The sequence below is a fragment of the Geotrypetes seraphini genome, chromosome 4 (assembly GCF_902459505.1).
Source record: "Geotrypetes seraphini chromosome 4, aGeoSer1.1, whole genome shotgun sequence".
Taxonomy (NCBI): domain Eukaryota; kingdom Metazoa; phylum Chordata; class Amphibia; order Gymnophiona; family Dermophiidae; genus Geotrypetes; species Geotrypetes seraphini.
In genome coordinates this window covers 64970850-64994876 of record NC_047087.1, presented here as the reverse complement: position 1 = coordinate 64994876, position 24027 = coordinate 64970850, and the positions used below count along the sequence as shown (strand labels likewise).

The following is a 24027-nucleotide window of genomic DNA, read 5'->3' as shown; positions in this document are numbered from 1 at the left end:
ATATGTCTCACAGCTTAAAATTTCTCACAGCTGGCACCTCCAAGCTCAATACTGCTGATGTGCTGGAGAAAATATCAAAAGTAGAATGTACCTTGTATTTCTGGTTTCTAGTAAGTATTTGAGACATGTTGATGGGAATTGAGATATTCTGATGGTATATACTGATATTTTTTGGATGAGTGATTTCACATAAAATGTCTTATAGAAGTTGAGGATGACTATTATCTGATTCTTTTCACCCACATTGGCACTAATGAAACTGCCAGGTAACCCTGTGAATGTATCAAAAATGACTTTGTGGTTCTGGGAGAGAAGGTGAAGCAGTCAGGTGCGCAGGTGGTATTCTCGTCCATCCTCCCTGTCGAGGGTAAAGACCAGGGCAGAGAATCTCGCATCATGGAGATGAATGAGCAGTTATGTGGATGGTGTCGTCGAGAGCATTTTGGCTTCCTGGACCATGGGATGATTTTCCAAGGGCTGCTGAACAGGAATGGTATGCATCTATCAAAGAAGGGAAGAAATGTCTTTGGAGCAGGCTGGCTAATCTACTGAAGAGAGCTTTAAACAAGGTAATCAAAGCCCCTGGGTGAGTATAAGTTCCCGGGTAAGTAAATCACTGAATACCTCTACATGGATGGGAAAAGGGGACAATTTCTGGAAAGCAGTTGTGGTATGCGAGGTAGGCCTGCTAGGACTGGCCCTAGTATAAGGCCTATGCCTGGAGCAGTTAGTGCCCATTCTGCTCAAGATAAAGAACAGTTTTCCTTTTTGCCTGCTATTCCTACTAAGGCCAGCAGAGGGAGCTTAGGGGTTGAGCTACAGACTTCCCCTCCCCCCTCAACTTCCCAGGTCTTGTGACCGGAAATGCTATGCACCTGGGAAGGTTGGGCGGGGCTGCAAGTTCCTTAATCTCAGGTCTGAGCAGTTGGAAAGGCAGAGGGAGAATTGGAGAGGTGGAGAACAGTCACAAGGAAAGTACTGGCAGCCTAGCTCAGGACTAAGAGCTCTGCAGGACCAACAAACCCCGGAATGCATGGAGATTGTTGAAGCTGGGACTGAGATGACTCCTGACCTCTTTGAAGTTTCACAAGCTATGGAGTTGGGATTAGAACCAGGCACAGAGGTTCAATCAGATTATCAACCCATTGAAGTGTGTCTCTCCAAGGCAAGTACAAAATCTGCCTAAAGAGTATTTCAATTTCTTTTGCCTTGGACAGTGAACTGTTTTGGTTTATTTTTCTTTTGAGGATGTGTTTTTTCCCTGCTGAAACTGAAGCAGAGAAGCACAAGAGTGTGAGACTGTAAAACTGTCATTTGATAATCTTTTGGTTACACTTTTCCAGCCAGTGTGGTGGGGGATTTAGCCCCACATTTTGAGGTGGGATAGAGGGCTCTATTTTGTGTAGCATTATTACAACACGTGGAGCACACCACCTGGTCAGCATTTTCAATTGCTGAAGGAGTGCAGTGCTGTGTCACTGACAGTAGTCCAAGTGTACTATCAAAGGGAAGAGACTTTCTTTTTGTTAGTTTTTCTTTTTTGAAAGACTGTATTGATATGATATTGAAATTGAGTTTGGTTTTTTTTTAAAAGACTGGATTGCTGGGTGAAAAGTCCTGACAAATTATTTATGTTTTTGATTTCACTGTTTTGGCAACTCAAATAAATCCAGTCCTGGTTTTCATGAACAACTTACCTGACTTGTGGGCAAAATTCTTATTCTAAACTGGTTTGCTTTTTCCCTTCCTTATGGAGCCTTCCGCGGCTCACAAGGGAAAATCCTTGTTCCCGCAGTCCTGGACACATTGCCCGGAGCCTGCGGGTTACACAGTATATACTAATGCTCAAAGTATGGAAAACACGATTCTGGATCTAGAAGCTGTGATAGAAGAAGATGAGTTGAATTTAGAGGTGATCACGAAGATGTGGTTCACAGAGACCCATGACTGGGATGTAGTTATATCGGGCTATAATCTGTTCAGGAAAGACAGGGTAGGAAGAAAAGGAGGAGGAGCAGAGTTATATGTTAAAGATCATATTACATATATATACTAAGAACCATTAGAAAAATTCAAATTAATTGTAGAGTATATTTTTTTAGTTCTAATTTTTTAATTGGTAGGGAGGTGGGGCCCAAGCCGGTTATGTTATCAGGAGTATGAAATAAGGAAGTTTCCTTTCTCTTAAAAGATATCACAGAATGGGAAGATTTACTCCATAATCTGAGGCTTATCCCTGCATGTCAAATATATAAATTAAAAAAATTAGAACTAAGAGAATATACTCTACAATTCATTTGAATTTTTCTAATTTTTCTTAGTATATATATTTAATTAATAGATAACCATTTAATTTGGTAGTTTTTCTAAAGATCATATTAAAGCCACACAAGTGCCAGATCTGCAGGGCAAAAGGCACTGTGGATCAATATGGAAAGAGGAAATGGTAAATATATTTATACAGGTGTGATATACAGGCCTCCTTCACAGACAGAAGGTTTAATAGTAGACATTCAAAATCTAATATAATAAAACGCTAGCCGCGCATGCGCACTCCCATCTGCGTGTTCCGTTTTCCGTGCGCTGTAGGACCCCGCAGGTAGGAGTGCGCATGCACGCAGCGCACGCGGAGGCTGTCGGCCGCGGCGGGTCTTGCCATCTGAAGGATAAAGCCAAGAAGCAAAAAATGCTCCCTCCGTCCCTTCCTGTAAGTTTGCCGCCGCCTCCGCCGCCGTTCCTTCATGTTTTCACACTCGCGCACCTGCTCCCTCCATCCCTTCCTGTAAGTTTGCTGCCGCCTCTGCTGCCATTCCTTCATGTTTTCACACTCGTGCACCTGCTCCCTCCGTCCCTTCCGGTAAGTTTGCCGCCTCCTCCACTGCTGTTTTTTTATGTTTTCACATTCGCGCACCACTGCTCCCTTAATGTCTTTGCTTTCCGATTCTATTTCCCTCCCTCCCTTCCTGTAAGTTTGCCACCGCCTCCGCCGTTTTAAGACTTTCGCACCACTGCTCCCTTTATGTCTTTTCAGATGCAGCGGCGGCTCCTCTCATGATGGGATCGTGAGAGGAGCCGCTGCGGCAACTTTAAACTTAATAATAATTATGCCAATGTTTTCCTGTTTTAAGTTCTGCCTTGCTCCCTGATCCTTTAATGCCAGCAAGTTTACTCCTACACTTTCCGTCGGGTTAGAGCATTCACGTTCTATGGTTGCCATAACAAAAAAAAACAGCCAATGAGACACACTGAAATACAGACAAGGAGATAGACAGATAGACAGAAGGTGGTAGTCAAAACACACAAAAGGATAGGGAGCTACAGAGACAGATTGAAAGGAAAACAAATGCACAAGGAGAGAGACACACACAGAAAAAAACAAAAAATACACAAAAGGAGAGAGATAGGAAAAAAAGACAGAGACATACAGCAGACAATGAGACACATAGACAGTAGCCAAGGAGACAGACAGAAAAAAAAATTACTGAGTGGCAGTCAAACACACACAGAAGAACAGGGAGCAAGAGAGACAGATTGAAAAAAAACTCTGCACAAAGAGAGAAAGACACACAGAAAAAAAAAAAAACCCCAGCCAATGAGACACACTGAAATAAAGAAATACAGACAAGGAGATAGACAGAAGGTGGTAGTCAAAACAAACAAAAGGACAGGGAATTACAGAGACATATTGAAAGGAAAAAAAATGCAAAGAGAGACACACAGAAAACCCCCCAAAAAACACAAAAGGAAAGAGAGAGAGAGGAAAAATAAGACAAAGAGACATACAGCAGACAATGAGACAGATAGACAGTAGCCAAGGAGACAGACAGAAAAAAAATTAGAGAGATACATTAAAAAAAAACCCAGACAGAAGGCAAGGAGACAAATAACAAAAAATTACAGACAGACAGTAGAGAAGGAGAGAGACCAAAATAAATAAATACAGACAGCAACCAAACACAGACAGACAGTAGCCAAGGTGACAGAGAGCAAAAAAACAACCACATAGACAGCGGCTAAGGAGACAGACAGACAGCAGGCAATGAGACAGACAGACAGTGTGCAAGGAGATACACAGCAAAAAAAAAAAAAATCAGGGCGGCAGTCAAACAAAAAAAGAGAGGAGGCAGAGAGAGAGAAAAAAAAACACATGTACAAAAAAAAGAAAAGAAAAATTATACAAATGTCTAAATCTACTCCTCTATTCTAGCATCTACCACTATTTGAGTGTGCCTGTTTCCTGCAGCTCACAAAGGAGCCTGCGGCACAGTGCGTGTGGCGCTTTTCCTATCGCTCCAAGGAACCTGCGTTGGAGCCTGTCAGACCTGCTCCAGAAAACTGAACACTTCTCAGATAAGACAAAACCTGTGTGCTTGGAGCAGGAAGCAATTTTTTTTTTTTTTTTTTGGGGGGGCGGGTTGGGAGAAACAGGTGTACAGGGGGAGCAGTGAGTAATATTTCATTGCTTTGGGTAAAGAGGGTGTGTTGGGAAAGGGGCCAGTGAGCCATTTTGTTTTGATTTGGGGGAAGGGGTGTGCTTGAATAGGAAAAATAGAAAAACTTATAATAAATCAACCATACAATGGATATTAAAGTTCTCATGGTAAGTTTTCAGTAAATTGTTTTAACTCTTTAAGTCTGCACATATATTCTAGCACCCGTTAATCTAACGGGCTTAAACACTAGTATATATATAAAAAAGGGAAAGTTTTACTAATAGATGATTTTAATATGCCAGATGTTGATTGGGGTATTCCTACTGCAGGGTCTTCTAGAAGTAGGGAAATCATGGATTCTCTACATGGAGGACTGTTCCAGCAGTTGGTAATGGAACCCATGTGAGATGGGGTCATGCTGGATTTAGTGCTTACAAACAGGGAAAGTGTCTCTAATGTTACAGTGGGTGATCATCTGGCATCCAGTTATCACTGCACGGTACAGTTTAATATTAAGACTGGTATAGGGAGGGCTCATTCAAAAGTAAAGGTTCTAGACTTTAAAAAAAACTAACTTTGTTCAGATGGGGGATTGCGTCAAGGAATTGTTGTCTGGATCGAAACATCTGGAAAGAGTAGAAATGCAGTGGGTAAAACTGAAAGGAGTTATTGTAAGGGTGACAGACCTTTTTGTGAGTCAAGTAAGTACAAGTAAGAGGAAAAGAAGGCCACTATGGTTCTCAAAAGTAGTAGATGAGAAGATAAGGAATAAGAGGTCTTCTAGAAGTAGGGAAATCATGGATTCTCTACATGGAGGACTGTTCCAGCAGTTGGTAATGGAACCCATGTGAGATGGGGTCATGCTGGATTTAGTGCTTACACACAGGGAAAGTGTCTCTAATGTTACAGTGGGTGATCATCTGGCATCCAGTTATCACTGCACGGTACAGTTTAATATTAAGACTGGTATAGGGAGGGCTCATTCAAAAGTAAAGGTTCTAGACTTTAAAAAAAACTAACTTTGTTCAGATGGGGGATTGCGTCAAGGAATTGTTGTCTGGATCGAAACATCTGGAAAGAGTAGAAATGCAGTGGGTAAAACTGAAAGGAGTTATTGTAAGGGTGACAGACCTTTTTGTGAGTCAAGTAAGTACAAGTAAGAGGAAAAGAAGGCCACTATGGTTCTCAAAAGTAGTAGATGAGAAGATAAGGAATAAGAGGTTAGTTTTCATAAGCTACAAAAGATCGCAGGAAGATGAAGAAAGTACTTTTAAGGGGAAGCGGTAGTACCCTATAGACTCCCTCACATCCATAAATAATTATTAAGATGATCTTGAGAAAATCCACTGCTTATTCATCAGACAAAACAGCATAAAACCTATTTCCCTCTTTAGGGATCTTGCCATTAGATTCAGTGGCGTACCAAGGGGGGTGCGGGGGGGGGGGCGTCCGCCCCAGGTGCAAGGCCCGAGGGGGTGTTCAGCTGGCCACTTACCGAGCAATAGGCTGCTTCCGGGGAAAGGCTGCCATTGCCGTCAACAGAAAGAAGCTGGCGCCGAATTCTTCCTCCCTGCTGCTTCTCTTCCCCGAACTGAGCAATTCTAGCCGTCCTGACGTCGGAGAGGACGTTCTGGGCCAGCCAATCGCTGCCTGGCTGGCCCGGAACGTCCTCTCCGACATTAGAATTGACGTCGGGCAGCCAGAGTTGGTCGGCCCGCGGGAAAAGAAGGAGGGCGAATTCGGTGCCGACCTGTTTCCGATGGCCAGTGGCAGCCTTTCCCCGGCGGTGGTGGCAGCATGGTGGTGGTAGCGGCGGTGGCATAGGGGAGGGAAGGGAGAAAGAAAGAAAGGGGGGGGGGTGAGCCAGGGAGCCAGAAAGAAAGCAAGGGGGGGAACAGGGATCCAGAAAGAAAGAAAGGGGGAAGGGTGAAAGAAATAAAAAAAATGGGGCATGGGGAAAGAGAGAGAAAGAAAGGGGGGCATGGAGAGAGAAAGAAAGAAGGGGGCAGGGTGAAAGAAAGAAATGGGGCATGGAGAGAGAAAGAAAGAAGGGGACAGGATGAAACAAAGAAAAAGTTGGGGGAGGGAATGAAGTCTGGTGGAGAGGAAGCATACAGGAGGCTGAAAGAAGGGAAGAAATATTGGATGCATAGTCAGAAGAATAAAGTGCAACCAGAGACTGATGAAATTACCAAACAAAGGTAGGAAAAATGATTTTATTTTCAATTTAGTGATCAAAATGTGTCCGTTTTGAGAATTTATATATGCTGTCTATATTTTGCACTATGGGCCCCTTTTACTAAACTGCAATAGCAGTTTTTATCGCAGGGAGCGTCGAGAGCAGCGTGGGGCATTCAGCGCAGCTCCCAGCACTAAAAAACGCTATCGCGGTTTAATAAAAAGGGAGGGGGTATATTTGTCTATTTTTGTATAGTTGTTACTGAGGTTGACATTGCATAAAGTCATCTGCCTTGACCTCTTTGAAAACCCGCGGAATATAAATGATAATTAACATTTTCTCTGCGTATAATGTGCTTTGTGTTTTTATTGCAACAAAATTTTATTGTTGGTAGATCATTTTGACTTGGCCACGAAGGTAATGGGGAGGGAGGGAGGGGAGCTGCTGAAAGACATCTAGTAATCCTTGCAGGCTTGACTGCAGGGAATTATTTTTGTAAAATCATGTTTTGTTATGTGACTGGCATTATTAAACTTTAATTTCTATGAATGAATAGAATGAAAATGATATAAAATTACTTGCTTGTTTTTATGTGCGTGCGCTGAAGGAAAGTGGAGAGAGAGTGGGCTGAGGATGCTGTAGGGAAATGGGGAAGAGAGAGTGGGGAGAAGACGCTAATTTATAAATTGACAATTGTACAGAATATTGTTTCTTTTTATACTTTAATATAATAAGTTTAATATAAAACAATTCAAGGCTTGTGTGGATGGAATCAGGTGGTTTGTGGGGATGAGGAACGAGCTTATGGGGATTAGTCCAATAAAATGGTATTTTCTTATTTCTCATTATTTGTTTTATTTTTATTTGTTAATTTGTAAAGTGGTGATTGTTATGTATCAGTTTTTTCAAATTTACATCTACTGTCTTTATATTTTGCACAGTATTAGAGGACATGTATTACTGTTTTTGTGGTGTTGTGGTGTTGCATTGTATGCAAAGTCTGGTTTCTTGGCAGTTCAGTTTAACTTTTGTCTACATATTTCTATTTTTAGTTTGTGATTATTCCATATTGGGCGAGGGTGTATCTGTCTGTGTGTATAAAAGAGACATGGCTTTCTGATAGCATCGACTGTACAGGATCAATTGACTGTGCAGGATCTGGTTTGTTTAGTTTTAAAATGTATGTGTTGGTGTTCTAGTGCTCACTGCAGTGTTTAAGATGCTGCCTTTTCCTAGGTACACTCTTGTTGTGCGATATGTAGATTGTTACTAAAAATCATTTTTCATATAGATGGGGGGTGTCAAAAAATGATGGGCCCCGGGTGTCACATATGCTAGGTACGCCACTGATTAGATTGGTCACTTGGAAATAGGATACTGAGTTTGATGGATCGTTGGTCTGTCTTAGTATGGTGATGCTTATATACTTATCTTAAGGAATTCTGACATATTCCCTTCCCTAAGTGATAAGGTCACAAATACAGCTATTGCAGATGCAATCTGTGCTCTTATCACCCCTCAAAACTACTGATGAACAGGGCTCAAGCAAAGACTTTGTAAAAGTCAATGAATACAAGATAATTGTTAGTGCAGGCTTCTCCACTTCTACAAAACTATCCAATACCCTACCTTTTTTGACTGTTGAAGGAAACAATGGTGGATCAATGGTTCCCAAATCTGTCCTGAAGGAATCTCTAGCCAGTCATGTTTTCATGATATCCACACCTCTGGTGTAGATATTCAAAAGCATTTATGCAGTTGGCAGTGACCACATAAGCATATTTTTAAAATCCATGCCACTTGAATGAATAATTTTGACATATAAATTATTATATGACCAAAATTATCCATCCAAAAAGGGGGCAGGATTTGGTGTGCTATAACAGTGCTATTCAGCTACACATTTTTTCTCAACCCTCTCCTAAAGGCACATCTAGCCAGTTGTATTTTCATGATTAAAATTATAAACATGAATGCCATAAATTAGCATTAAATATATCTATATTAATCTCATGCATATTTATTGTGGTAATCCTGAAAACATGAATATCTAAGGATACATCCATGAAAGAGTTGGAAAGCACTGTGTTTGAGCTGAACTAATAACAAGAAAAGCGACCCTATTACTCAACTGTAGGAAGCACTAACATGGGTTCATAGTTAGTCGCGCGTGAGACACCAGCACGCTGACAATGGAGGGCAGACAATTCAGTGCAAGACACCAGCGTGCCGCAGGAAAACTTAGTTTTAAACAGCTCTGAAGCGGGGTGTGAGTGGGGAACTCCCCAACTTTACTGCATAGTGTTCACACTGATGTTGGGGGGGGGTTACAGTAAAGTGTGTGGGGGTTCCCCCCACACCCCCAGTCGGAGCTCTTTAAAACTAAGTTTTCCCGTGGCGTGCTTGTGTCTTGCGCTGAATTGTCAGCGCTCGATTGTCGGCGCGCTGGTGTCTGGCACGCGAAAGTCCCGTCACCCTAACATGTGCTTACTGCAGTTAAAAAATAGCTTACCAAGAGGCACCCTGAGGCATGCCACAATAATTTTGGGGATGTGTGCTCGTTATTTTTAGCACTGGAGGCAGGTTGAAGGGGGGGGGGGGGTAGAGTGGGTGTGCTCTGTGCTAATCAGTTAGTGCAGCCACATTGCTGTGTACTAACCAATTAGTGTCTGCTTATTGCATGATCCCTTACCAACTACATAATAAGAGGTGGTAGGGACTCATGTGCTAATGGCCATGGTGGAGATCAATAAGGAAAATATAAAAATTGGCCATTATCACTTTTTACTGCAGTTTGGTAAAAGGGCACCATAATGTCTAACCAAGACAATTCAAGTTATATGGGTATATTCAGCAGCGCTGTCTAAGTGGATAGCACTGCTGAATACAGATATAGTTTGAAAATATCTAGGATAGAATTTTCAAATTACATGTTTACCACAGGCTGAATTCTGACCTCTGTGTCTCATTGCCTCTGAAAACACAAGCAAATGACTAAACAGAAATTTAAAAGCCTACTTAATAGATTCTATTTCATTGTCTTCATCGCTGCTCTCCGAGTCACTGAATATGGCAGAAAGCATCCAAGATTTTTCTTTTTCCTCTTTTTTAATGAAGAAATTTTCTACAATTGTGGTAGAACAGTCACTTTTACCGTTGTCTGAGGCCTTTTGCTTGTATTCGTCTACTACTTCTATCAAAACAAAAAAAATGAAGCAAAAGAATTAGAAAACAGGGAAAACATTAGCAGAAGATTTTTATTTATTTATTTATTCACTTTTGGTTTCCCTATTATCCTAGATAAATTGAAAATGGTTTACAATACGACAATGAAAACTTATGACTATTCAATTGGATTATGCATATTTAATACAAATAAATGAATTCATATTAAGCCAATGGCAGTGAGTGTCTTTAAAGGCTAACTGCTGCCCAGCTATTAGACGGAGCTATACAGTACTGGGCCACATCAAGGCACTGGGTCTAAATATTCAAGTCATCAACAGTGCCTGGAAGTTATATAGTTATGGCTCAAATTCTGTGCTGTATTCACATAGTTAACTAGGCAAAGTTAAGAGTTCTTCTGGAGTTCTCTTACATGCCTGATTAGCTATGTACCTGCATAACTCCCAGCTCTACCCTAGCTCTGCCCCAGTACTAACCAGAGAGTGCTGCAGCAGTCAGAGCCAATATTTAGTGGTACTCATGCCATGTTTGCCGTTCCATGTCTTCCATGCTATGTTTCGTCATGCTCACTTGCCTTACCATTTTTGCCAAGATGTATCATATTATATTAGCCATGCATTGTAATACTACGTTTGCTGTGCTATGCTTGCCATGTTATGTCTCACCATACCATGTTTTTTTGTCATATTATGTTTTTACCATGCTTTGTAAACTATGTTTTGCCATCTTTGTCAGACAGTGTCTGCCATGCTATCTTTTACCATAACAGACTAAATTGTCCAAACCTTTCTTAAAACTAGTCATGCTATCCGCTCTTACCACACCCTCTGGCAAGGCACTCCAGAGCTTAACTATTCTATGAGTGAAAAAATATTTCTTCCTATCGGTTTTAAAAGTATTTTCTGGTAAATTCATTGAGTATTCCCTACTCCCTCTTCTATAAAGCCGCGCTAATGGTTGCTGCGCGGAAACAGCCCCGAAGCCCTTTAAATCTCTATGGGCTTCAGGGTAGAGAGTTGCGCGGGGACAGAAATCCCACCCGTCCCCGCCAAAGTCCCACCCGTCCCCACCCGTCCCCGTGAGGAATCCCACCCGTCCCCGTGAGGAATCCCTCCATCCCCACCCGTCCCCGCGAGGAATCCCCTCCGTCCCCACCCGTCCCCGCGAGGAATCCCCTCCGTCCCCGCCCGTCCCTATAAACTTCAGAAATAGTTATTTCATTTAATTATGCTACTGAATTAAAGGCTCTGGTAGAAACCCATTTACAAATAAGCAAAAAGACTTTATTAATTTGAAAATATTAATTGGGAAGAATACATACTTTGCAAACGGGTTTCTACCAGAGCCTCTAATGTTTATAAATTTTTATCAACACAACTAATATACTATTTTATCCTGATGCAAAATAAAAAAAATGAAATATAATTCTTTTCCTACCTTTGTTGCCTGGTTTCTGCTTTCCTCATGTTCTCATTCAATTCCTTCCATCCACTGTCTCTCTTCCTTCTGCATCTTCCATTTGCTCTGTTACTGTGCCTCTCCCTTTCTTCCCCCTTCCAAATTGGTCTGGCACCCATCTTCTTCTCTCCGCTCCCCCCATAGTCTGGCATCTGTCCTCTTCCCTGCCAGCGTCTTCTCCCTACTCTCTCTTCCCCATTTCCTTTCAGCGTCCTTCTCCCCCCATCTTCCCCATGTCCTGTCAGCGTCCTTCTCCCCCCTCTGTCTTCCCCATGTCCTTTCAGCGTCCTTCTCCCTCTCTGTCTTCCCCATGGCCTTTCAGCGTCCTTCTCCACCCCCCCGTCTTCCCCATGTCCTTTCAGCGTCCTTCTCCACCCCTTTGTCTTCCCCATGTGCTTTCAGCATCCTTCTCCCCCCTCTGTCTTCCACAAGTGCTTTCAGAGTCCTTCCCCCCCGCCCTTCCCATGGCCTTTCAGCGTCCTTTCTCCACCCCTTTGTATTCCCCATGTGCTTTCAGCAGTCCTTCTCCCTCCTCTGTCTTCAAGTGCTTTCAGAGTCCTTCCCCCCCCCTCCCGTCTTTCCCATGGCCTTTCAGCGTCCTTCTCCCTCTCTGTCTTCCCCATGGCCTTTCAGCGTCCTTCTCCACCCCCCCCCCGTCTTCCCACATGTCCTTTCAGCGTCCTTCTCCACCCCTTTGTCTTCTCCATGTGCTTTCAGCATCCTTCTCCCCCCTCTGTCTTCCACAAGTGCTTTCAGAGTCCTCCCCCCCCCGCCCTTCCCATGGCCTTTCAGCGTCCTTCTCCACCCCTTTGTATTCCCCATGTGCTTTCAGCGTCCTTCTCCCTCCTCTGTCTTCAAGTGCTTTCAGAGTCCTTCCCCCCCCTCCCGTCTTCCCCATGGCCTTTCAGCGTCCTTCTCCCCCCTCCTTCTCTACCGCCCCGGGTGCAGCACAGCCGGCTAGGTCCCCTTACTTTTGTGGTACTTCCCCGACCGACCGACAACAGCCCCGGTCCGACAAACCTCCCTGCCCTTAACCGCGAATCTAAATTACCTTATTGCAGCTGCTGTAAGAAGATAATTTAGATTCGCGGCTACAGGGCAGGGAGGATTGTCGGACCGGGGCTGTTGTCGGTCGGTCGGGGAAGTGCCACAAAAGTAAGGGGACCTGGCCGGCTGTGCTGCAACCGGGGCGGGGTGTGGTGGGGCGGACCGCCCCCTCCCTTGGTAGCCACTCGAACCGCGAGGCTACTCTCCTCCTTACCTGCACTGCCTGCAGCACAGAGCCGAACGGAAGTCTTCCCGATGTCAGCGCTGACGTCGGGAAGACTTCCGTTCGGCTCTGTGCTGCAAGCAGAGAAGGTAGGGAGAAGAAGAGCCGCGCGACTGAGTACATCTAGCCCCGCAGGATCCCCGCGACCCTCGGAGGCGTCCCCACGGGATCCCCGCGACCCTAGGGGCGTCCCCACGGGATCCCCGTGACCCGAAGGATGCCCGCGGGTCCCGCGGGATTCCCGTCGTCCCCGTGCAGCTCTCTACTTCAGGGCCATTACTGCGCGACAGCTGCTAGCGTGGCTTTGTAGAAGAGGGGGCTAGTCCTTATAATTTTTTACAATTAGGCTTCGGGTGTTTGGTTTACCAATACGAAAAGTGTGGAAATGGGTTTGTAAATTTCATGGTATTAGTGCATATGAGTCTCCTCTTGCCACTGTGTGGCAATCCCAATTTTCCTCCAGGTATGGGGTGTTCTAGGTCGGCAAGGGGGCTAACCTTTCTATATCATTTGGTATCAGATGATAGCGCCATGCTGTCATTCCAATCTTTGACTCATTTACATGGCTTAACTGCCGTGGACAAATTTGCTTATATGCAGATTGTTCATTATGTTGCTACTCTGAATAGGGCAAACTTGCAATCTGCTCGACAAGAATTATTGTCTACAGCCTATACTCTTGGCTCTCAATTGTTAGTACCACTCAAGTTCCATTTGAGATATTTGAAGGATGAGACCCCCTTGCCAGACTATATTCATTTTCAGACTGTGTGGTCTCAGGACTTGAATATGGTACTCCCGGAAGATACTATAGAAAGGGCTGTAGCCCGATTACCAGCACTGAAAAAATATATTTATTTTTGGGAAATGCAATTTAAACTATTATTTAGGATTTATGTATCTCCATATAGAGCCTATTGTGCTAAATTTCGATCATCATCAAAGTGCAACAGATGTGGTTGTCAGATCGCTGAGCTGGGCCATATGTTATGGTCCTGTACAGCGATTCAAATTTTTTGGAGGCAACTCTTCGCCTTCTCTGGACTGTGACTATACGACCATCCTCTCTTTTATTATTTGGTATTTCTCCTTCCTGCCATCCGAAGCCACTTGGATTACAATAGACCATTTCTAAAATGGTCTATTTTATGTTCTCTTAAATGCATATTCCTCAAGTGGCTGGATAATGATGCTCCCACAATTCATATGTGGCGTATTCAGATGATTCAACTGCTTACTTGGGAACGTCGAGATGTACCTGACTTTTCAACTGTCCAGGGTGAACTAGAAAGCTGCACGGGAACGGGGACGACGGGAATCCCGCGGGACCCGCGGGCATCCCGCGGGTTCCCCCTTCGGGTCACGGGGATCCCGTGGGGACGCCTCCGAGGGTCGCGGGGATCCTGCGGGGCTAGATGTACTCAGTCGCGCGGCTCTTCTTCTCCCTACCTTCTCTGCTTGCAGCACAGAGCCGAACGGAAGTCTTCCCGACGTCAGCGCTGACGTCGGAGGGGAGGGAGGGCTTAAACAAAGGGCTTAAACAAAGCCCTCCCTCCCTCCGACGTCAGCGCTGACGTCGGGAAGACTTCCGTTCGGCTCTGTGCTGCAGGCAGTGCAGGTAAGGAGAGTAGCCTCGCGGTTCGAGTGGCTACCAAGGGAGGGGGCGGTCCGCCCCACCACACCCCGCCCCGGTTGCAGCACAGCCGGCCAGGTCCCCTTACTTTTGTGGCACTTCCCCGACCGACCGACAACAGCCCTGGTCCGACAATCCTCCCTGCCCTGTAGCCGCGAATCTAAATTATCTTCTTACAGCAGCTGCAATAAGGTAATTTAGATTCGCGGTTAAGGGCAGGGAGGTTTGTCGGACCGGGGCTGTTGTCGGTCGGTCGGGGAAGTGCCACAAAAGTAAGGGGACCTGGCCGGCTGTGCTGCACCCGGGGCGGTAGAGAAGGAGGGGGGAGAAGGATGCTGAAAGGCCATGGGGAAGATGGGAGGGGGGGGGGAAGGATTCTGAAAGCACTTGAAGACAGAGGAGGGAGAAGGACGCTGAAAGCACATGGGGAATACAAAGGGGTGGAGAAGGACGCTGAAAGGCCATGGGAAGGGCGGGGGGGGGGGGAAGGACTCTGAAAGCACTTGTGGAAGACAGAGGGGGAGAAGGATGCTGAAAGCACATGGGGAAGACAATGGGGTGGAGAAGAACGCTGAAAGGACATGGGGAAGACGGGGGGGGGGGTGGAGAAGGACGCTGAAAGGCCATGGGGAAGACAGAGAGGGAGAAGGACGCTGAAAGGCCATGGGGAAGACGGGAGGGGGGGGAAGGACTCTGAAAGCACTTGAAGACAGAGGAGGGAGAAGGACGCTGAAAGCACATGGGGAATACAAAGGGGTGGAGAAGGACGCTGAAAGGCCATGGGAAGGGCAGGGGGGGAAGGACTCTGAAAGCACTTGTGGAAGACAGAGGGGGGAGAAGGATGCTGAAAGCACATGGGGAAGACAAAGGGGTGGAGAAGGACGCTGAAAGGACATGGGGAAGACGGGGGGTGGAGAAGGACGCTGAAAGGCCATGGGGAAGACAGAGAGGGAGAAGGACGCTGAAAGGACATGGGGAAGACAGAGGGGGGAGAAGGACGCTGACAGGACATGGGGAAGATGGGGGGAGAAGGACGCTGAAAGGAAATGGGGAAGAGAGAGTAGGGAGAAGACGCTGGCAGGGAAGAAGACAAATGCCAGACTATGGGGGGAGCGGAGAGAAGAAGATGGGTGCCAGACCAATTTGGAAGGGGGAAGAAAGGGAGAGGCACAGTAACAGAGCAAATGGAAGATGCAGAAGGAAGAGAGACAGTGGATGGAAGGAATTGAATGAGAACATGAGGAAAGCAGAAACCAGGCAACAAAGGTAGGAAAAGAATTATATTTCTTTTTTTTTATTTTGCATCAGGATAAAATAGTATATTAGTTGTGTTGATAAAAATTTATAAACATTAGAGGCTCTGGTAGAAACCCGTTTGCAAAGTATGTATTCTTCCCAATTAATATTTTCAAATTTAATAAAGTCTTTTTGCTTATTTTTAAATGGGTTTCTACCAGAGCCTTTAATTCAGTAGCATAATTAAATGAAATAACTATTTCTGAAGTTTATAGGGACGGGTGGGGATGGAGGGATTCCTCACGGGGACGGGTGGGGACGGGTGGGATTCCTCACGGGGACGGGTGGAGACGGGTGGGACTTTGGCGGGGACGGGTGGGATTTCTGTCCCCGCGCAACTCTCTAGGGTGAACGCTTCATACTTACCTGGGAACACTTTTGGAATACGATGACCTCTGTTGCAAGAAGTCGAGTTTTGAATTGTTGACTGTGTCCTATTGATTTGCAAACATTATTAATATCTGTATGTGTCTTTGAGAACTCCGACTCGTCCTGGGGGGGAGGGGGGGGAGGAAGGGAGGTGATTGGGTTTGGTATAGGGATTGGGTTATATTTGGATAAAATGTTGTTTGGAACATTGATATATGGCTGAATTTTGGTACTTGTCTTTTCTCTGTTAGTTTCAATAAAAATTATTATACCATAATTTTTGACAAAGTAAAAAAATCAATCCATTTGTACCCATTCTACACCACTCAGGATTCTGTAGACTTTAATCATATCTCCCCTCAGCCATCTCTTTTCCAAGCTGAAGAGTCCTAACATTTTTAGTCTTTCCTCATACGAGAGGCGTTCCATCCCCTTTATCATCTTGGTTGCTCTTCTATGAACCTTTTCTAGTTCTGCTGTATCTTTCTTGACATAAGGCGACCAGAATTGAACATAATACTCCAGGTGAAGTCGCACCATGGAGCGATACAGAGGCATTATAACATTATTAGTCTTTGTTAACCATCCATTTTTTAATAATTCCTAGCATTTTGTTTGCTTTTTTGGCTGCCGCCGCACATTGGGTACAAGGTTTCATTGTACTGTCTATGACACCCAGATCTTTTTCTTGGGAGCTAACCTGCAAGCTAGACCCTAGCATCTGGTAACTATGATTTGGATTATTTTTCCCAATGTGCATCATTTTGCATTTGTCCTCATCAAATTTCATCTACCACTTGGACACCCAGTCTTCCAGTTTCCTAAGGTCTGCTTGCAATTTTTCACATTTTAACAACTTTGAACAGTTTAATGTCATCTGCAAATTTAATCACCTCGCTTGTCATTCTAATTTTGAGATCATTTATAAATATGTTAAATAGCACCGGTCCCAGTACAGATCCCTGCAACACTCCACTATTTACTCTCCTCCATTGAGAAAAATGGCTTTATCCCAGGACAACCAGGCAGCCTATTCTCAACATATGGGTGACCTCCAAGCTAACCAGAATGGGATGGTGGGAGTGTTGGCAATTCAGGAAAATAAATTTTGTAATATTGCCTGGCCAAAATGGCCATCCCGTCTGGAAGAAGCATCCAGACACTAATGAGAGGTGAAAGTATGAACCGAGGACCAAGTGGCAGCTTTACAGATTTCCTCAATAGGAGTAGATGTAAGGAAAGCTACTGATGCTGCCATTGCTCTGACTTTATGGGCTGTGACTCGACTCTGTAGATGCAGTCCAGCCTGAGCATAGCAGAAAGAGATGCAAGCAGCTAACCAGTTGGAGAAGGTGCGTTTGGAAATTGGATGTCCCAACTTGTGTGGATCAAAGGAGACATAAAGGTGAGGTGCAGATCTGTGTGGCTGAGTTCTTTGCAAGCAGAAAGCCAAAGCACGCTTACAGTCCAGAGTATGAAGAGCTGTTTCTCCAGGATGAGAATGAGGCTTTGGAAAAAACACTGGAAGTACAATGGATTGAATGAGATGAAATTCTGAAACCACTTTCAGTAAGAATTTAGGATGAGTACGGAGGACAACCTTGTCATGATGGAATACTGTGAAAGGTGGGTTGCAACTAAAGCTTGTAGCTCGCTGACCCTGCGAACAGACGTGAGAGCAATGAGAAAAATCATTTTCCAAGTGAGATATTTGAGATGAGCTGAAGCCATTGGTTCAAAAGGAGGCTTCATCAATTGAGCAAGAACAACATTGAGATCCCAAACCACAGGAGGTTTGAGAGGTAGTTTGACATTGAAAAGACCTTTCATAAATCTGGAAACCATAGGATGAGCAGAAAGGGGTTTCTCTTCGATGGGCTGATAAAAAGCAGCAATTGCACTGAGATGGACTCGAATGGATGTGGATTTGAGGCCTGATTGAGACAAATGGAACAGGTAATCCAAAGCTGAAGACAAGAAGGTAAATTGAGGTTCCTTGTGATGAATGGTACACCAAGCACTAGTCCATTTCTGATTGTAGCATTATCTAGTGGTAGGCTTCCTAGAAGCCTCTAAAATGTCCTGTACTCTACTGTAGAGTGGCAGTTAAGTTGAGCGGTACCAAGCTGTCAGGTGTAGAGACTGCAGGTTGGGATGAAATAGAGACCCCTGATTCTGTGTAAGCAGAGAGGGAAAAACTGGTAGAAGTAGAGGCTCCCTGCTGCTGAGTTGAAGTAGAAGGAAGTACCAAGGTTACCTGGGCCCCCGAGGAGCTATCAGAATCATGGTGGCATTGTCCTGTTTGAGTTTGACAAGTGTCTTGAATATGAGAGGGAATGGAGGGAACGCATTGTCACCATCTATGCTTTAGCTGAGCGGTTTAGGCAGGCCAGCATTGACATATGCCTAAATTCCAGCGTCAGCCCCCTTTGAAGTAGGGGAAAACCTTTCAACTGGGATACCTGAGGTTGCTTCTTAGCATAGCCCCTGTGCTAGCTCTTAGAGAAATCCACCAGATAGGATGGTTCCAGGGCGCAATGATAAGCTTTATTAAAGCTCTCCTCATAGCAACCCCATACCCTCCAGGTACTCCCAGGCATGAAATTTACAGTCAAATGAATCACAAAATAACTTCCCCAAAACAAAACATAAATCACTTTGCTCTGGACTTTATCAAACATGAAACACAGTCCCAATAGTCCTCTTCACCAGAGTTGTATATTAGATCAAGCAATCTGCTATTAGAGCAACAGTTCTTTAGCCTTATTACTGTTCAGTGGAAATGGCTAACTGTACATACTCAATAAGGCTGACCTGTGGTTTTATCCAGCAAAATGGAGCAGTCCCCAGTTCAGCATTTTCCTCAAGGCTACAAACACATGCAAACTTAATTGCATTTCACATATTGGAGCTGTGAACAGACACGGAGGTTTGTTAACATGACACCCTAGTTCTTCAGCTGTCTTCCTGCCCAGTAGCTAAGCTAAGATTTATACAGGCATTAGTACAGGCATTTGTGCTTTGCTCAGCCAGGTATTTAAGATTACAATATTACAATATTACAGTCTTTGTCATAGCATGCCTTCATACCATAGTAAGACCACAGAGAAATAACAAGTTAAACAAAATCCTTTCCTTTGAACTCATAGGTTTTTATGTTGTCTCCATTGGTTCAGGCTGGTATTCAACTGGGACATTACTTCCCTCAATTATTATAGGCTCAATATCACTGGGTTCCACAGCAGAGTTCACCACTGGCTCCTCTTTCATCTCCCAGTTAGACTCTAACCACTGGTCTAGCTTTCCCCCAGGAAGGATAGCCTCTCGCTGGGATCTCTGCTTCTGAATTGCTTGTCTCTCCGGGACTCTCCAGCCTAACTCCTCCCCCCTCAGCTCTCTACAGAGCCTCGGTTTAAGTTGAGGGAAGAAACCACTCCCCTGTAGCTGTAGGGGGGAGAGTTTCCTTCCCTCTGCTTGTATTGTTTCTCTCAGGACATCCTGCTGATCTACCTTCTGCCTAATAGGCACTGGATAGTAGCAGGGCAGAACTTTCTTGCCTGGCTTTAGGACTGCTTCAAGAAAGTCACAGCTTTCCTGTCCTATTTCCATTTCTTCCTCGCTGTCTACAGGATAGTCAGCTGATCTACTCCCCTGGACCCTGACCTGGTCAGCCCTTCTGCACCAGGGTTTGTATATCTTTCTATATTTCTCAGTGACCAACTTCGGGGATCCAGTAGGTTTGTTACAGCATAGAGAAACTGATTTGTCCATTCCAGTAGAAAAGCATCTGCCTCCAGTCTGTAAGTATATCCTGGAGCAGAACTGAGGCAGTTTGTTGTTGTGGGGTGACGCGAAGAGATCTATCTGAGGAGTTCCCCACTGAGAAAAAATGTGATGAAGAGGCTAGGAATTGAGTGTCCATTTGTGAGGTTGTAGAAGACGACTCAATTTGTCCGGCAGACAGTTTTTCTCTCATTGAATGTAGACAGCTTTCAGGAAAGTGTTGTGAAGGATTGCCCAATTCCAATCCTTCAGAACTTCCTGGCAAAGAGGGAGAGATCCTATTCCTCCCTGCTTGTTGACATAGTACATGGCAACTTGGTTGTCTGTCCGAATGAGGACTACCTGGTCGTGAAGAAGATGCTGAAAAGCTTTTAGAGCATTGAAAATCGCTCTGAGTTCCAACAGATTGATGTGACACTGACGATCTGTGCTGGAACAATGGCCTTGAGAATGGAGACCATTGAGATTAGCCCCCCAAGCGTAGGTCGAAGAATCTGTCATGAGGACCTTCTGATGAGGGGGCGTTTGAAACAGTAAACCTCTAGAGAGATTGGAAGAGAGCATCCACCAGCAGAGAGACTGTCTCAACAGAGGAGTCACTCTGATGTGTTGCGAGAGTGGGTTGAAAGTCAGAGCCCACTGAGATGCCAGGGTCCACTGAGGAATTTCTTAGGTGAAGTCTGTCAAAAGGAGTCATGTGAACTATAGAGGCATTGTGACCTAGGAGAACCATCATGTGTCTCGCTGAGAAACATCATGTGACACTTTGCGGCAAAGCTGAAGGAGAGCATCCAGACGCTGCTGAGGAAGGAATGCTCTGATTTGGATAGAACTGAGATGAACTGTAGATTCTGAGAGGGCTGAAGGTGTGATTTGGGAAAGTTGATTTCGAATCCCAAGCTTTATAGGAACCACGTAGTGCGTTGGGTCGGTACAATAACCTCCTGAGATGTTGAATCCTTGATAAGCCAGTTGTCCAGGGAGGGGAATACCTGAAGACCATGGTTCCGCAGAACTGCTGCCACTACCACTAGGCACTTGGTGAACACTTGTGGAGATGATGCCATGCCGAAGGATAAAACTCTGTACTGAAAATGCAGATTCCCCACCTGAAATCTGAGGTACTGAATGAATGGGGATGTGAGTGTAAGCCTCCTTGAGATCTAGAGAACATAACCAATCACTCTGATCTAGAAGGTGACAAAGGGATGCTAGGGACAGCATGCTAAATTTTTCTTTGACCAAAAATTTGTTGAGAGCCCTGAGATCCAGTATGGGCTGCAGATCACCCACCTTCTTCGGAACTAGGAAGTAATGGGAGTAAAACCCCCTGCTCTGCTGTTCCATGGGAACTTCCTCGATGGCACTGGAGATGAAGCAGAGCTTGAGCTTTCTGAAGAAGAAGAGCAGTCTGGGAAGGATTGGAAGGATACTCTCTTGGAGGAAGCTCTGGTTGAATCTGAGTAAAATGAAGAGAGTATCCTTCCCTGATTATTGACAACACCCAGAGGTCGGATGTAATGGTCTCCCATCGATGGTAAAAATGATGGAGACGACCTCCGATGGGAAGAGGAGAGGACAGAGGCAGAATGATGGAGGTTATGCTTTGTTTGAGATAGTCAAAAAGGCTGAGAAGCCTTTGGTGTAGCAGAAGGCTGAGGTTTCTGTTGCTTTTGCTGTTGTTGTGGTTTCTTAGGAGGTGCTCGAGTGTAAGGAGCTGCCCTCGGAGGATAATGCCTCTGATAGGATGGAAGAGGTTGAGAAGGCTTGGAAGGAGCTGGCTTAGGCTTTGGTCTGATGATGGAAGCAAAAGATTTCTCATGTTCAGACAACTTCTTGGTGGCAGACTCTTATCGATTCATCAGAGAGGTCATTCACAAGGAATATTGGCCAGACGATCCTGAATGTTGGGATCCATATCAATGGTGTGAAGCCAGGCAAAGCATTGCTACTAAGAAAGCAGTGACCCTGAAAGAAAGTTCAAAGGCATCATAAGCTGACTGAAGAAGGTGTAACCTGAGTTGGGCTAAAGTAGCAATGACTTGCTGGAACTCTAAAAGCCAAGGTCCAAGGTCTTTAGAAAAACCAGGGAGTATATCAATAAAATAATTGAAATAAGTAGTAAAGATAAAATTATAATTTAAAACCCTGGAGGCCATCATCGAATTTTGATAAAGACGACGGCCAAATTTGTCCATGGTCCTGCCCTCTCTGCCAGGAGGTACAGTAGCATAGACCCTGGAAGGATGATTCCTCTTTAAGGAAGATTCCACAAGAAGGGGCTGATGAGATAGTTGGGAGATCTCAAAGCCCTTGCAATGTACAATTCTATACCTTGATTCCAACTTGCCTGGAACAGTAGGGATGGCATAAGGAGTCTCCAGGTTTTGTTTGAAAGTTTGAGAAAGAAACCTGTTAAGAGGGAGTTTGAGAGACTCCATAGGAGGCCGAGGCATACTCATTTCCACAAAATACTTTTTAGAGTACTTGGAACTAGCGTCCAATTTAAGATCCAGGTCCTCAGTCATTTGACGGAGGAAGGAGGAAAAGGACAATTGATCCGCAAGAGGATGGCCTCGAGAGGGTCTCGATGACCTTGAGGTGCCTCAAGTGGATAATGAAGGTGAAGCCTCACTGGAGTATTGATAGTCCAGCGAATAAGCAGACTAGGATGAGGCACTGGGAGAAGCGGAGCCCTCAGGTTCTGCTATTGGTGTCCTGGATCGAGGAGTTGGAGGCCTCGAAGAGCTGGAAGGCCTGGACAAGGAAGGCTTCTCTCTGGAGGAGGACCTGTGCTTCGAAGAGTGCCTTGATGAGGGCCTCGACCGGCGATGAGAGTGCTGCTTGGAAGCAGGTCTCGTGCGAGGTCGAGGAGACTTTGCCCTATGCCTCAAAACGGGCAATGCCTTATGTGAGTATATATGGTTGGAAGCTGTAGATCAAAGTCCCATAGACTCAGTGGTTTGGATCAAGGAATCTTGAAGCACTCCCAAAGACTCGGCTCCTTATATGGAGTGTGAGGATTCCAGACGAGACACTCGCAAAGACTTGACTCCTTTCATAGAGTATGAAGATTCCAGACCAGACACTTGCAAAGACTGGACTCCTTGCATAGAATGTGTAGATTCAGCTCGAGGCACAGGCAAGGACTTAACCTCTTGTGAGCCTGCTGAGTGCCCATGCTGGACTGCAGGAAGCAGAGTCGATGCAGGTCTATATTTTGTCAGTAACTGAATAAATTCCCGCTCTAAAATGGTCTGGATGGTAGCCTGCAATTGTGGATCCGAGTGGGAAACTGGACCACTTGCTGAGGCTAAAGGCTCCGAAGACGAATAGGAAGAATGCTTCGATTTGAAGGAATGATGTTTAGATAGCTTGAGGACCACAGCTGGAACTGTCTGCTGAGGTATCTAACCTGAGGGAAGCTCAGGAGAAGACTTGGCAGATTTACTTGAGGTCGAGGACGTTCCAAATGAGGAAGGTCTGATAAGAGTCAAGGTCGAAGTCATGGAGGCAGGAGGACACCCCGTAGTAGGCCTAACCGAGTCGGAGGTCGAGGTCAAGGGTGTAGCAGGGGTCTCCATACCAAAAATCTTCTCCACTTGAATTCGATGATGTTTGAGGGCTTGAGGATGAAGGGTAGCACAGTGAACGCACGACTCCAGGCAATGGTTAGGCCCCCAGACACTGAAGACACCAGTGGTGTAGGTCAGTGAGGGAGATCACACGCTGGCAATAGGCTACACTTACTGAAGCCCGTGACTGGCCAAGACATAGAAGGAAAGATAGCCGCTGCAAAGTCGAAGCTCGCAGGCTGAGGTCGTGCAACAGGCCCAGCCAGTCACTCGATGAAAAAAGTTAACTTTTTTTTTTAACAATGACCAAAAGAAAAGCACAGCAAAACTGTAATAAGTAAAATAAAACACGAGCCGCAGTGAGAGAAGGCACAAAGTGAACTAAGTTCAGCACAGAGCATCAAAGATGGACTTCTCAGCTCATGGAAAACTGAGAACTGAGGAGACGCACCCTGTGCTGGGCGGGAAGGCATTCACACATGCGCAGTGCGGCAGACTCAAAACTTCTGAGTTTCTTCAAGCAAGTCTGCTTGCGAGGTTGTCTGCATCCGGGCTCCGTGGATGACGTCACCCACATGTGAGAATAGGCTGCCTGCTTGTCCTGGGCTAAAGGACTTTTCAGTGACATTATAAGTGACTCTGCTAAAGACAGCCTGCTTGTGAAGTAAAGAGACTTCACAATATTTTGGTTTAAGAAATAAATCTTATTTAAATTCCATACCTGGTCTGGCTATTCTGTGAAAGCTCAGGCCTCAACTTTCACTCACATCATCACTTAGGGCCTATTTTACAAAATTACAATAGCAATTTAATGCTGGAAATATCATGTGCTAAGATTTAAGACT

General features: G+C 45.1%; 1 protein-coding gene across 1 annotated transcript in view; it reads right to left on the bottom strand.

The window, feature by feature from the left end:
• LOC117359684 overlaps positions 1–24027 on the bottom strand; it is a 210815-nt gene that overhangs the window by 137691 nt on the left and 49097 nt on the right. Inside the window, exon 4 of the mRNA XM_033942900.1 lies at positions 9631–9805. Coding sequence (XP_033798791.1) covers positions 9631–9805 — 175 coding nt within the window. The remainder of the gene's footprint in view (positions 1–9630; positions 9806–24027) is intronic.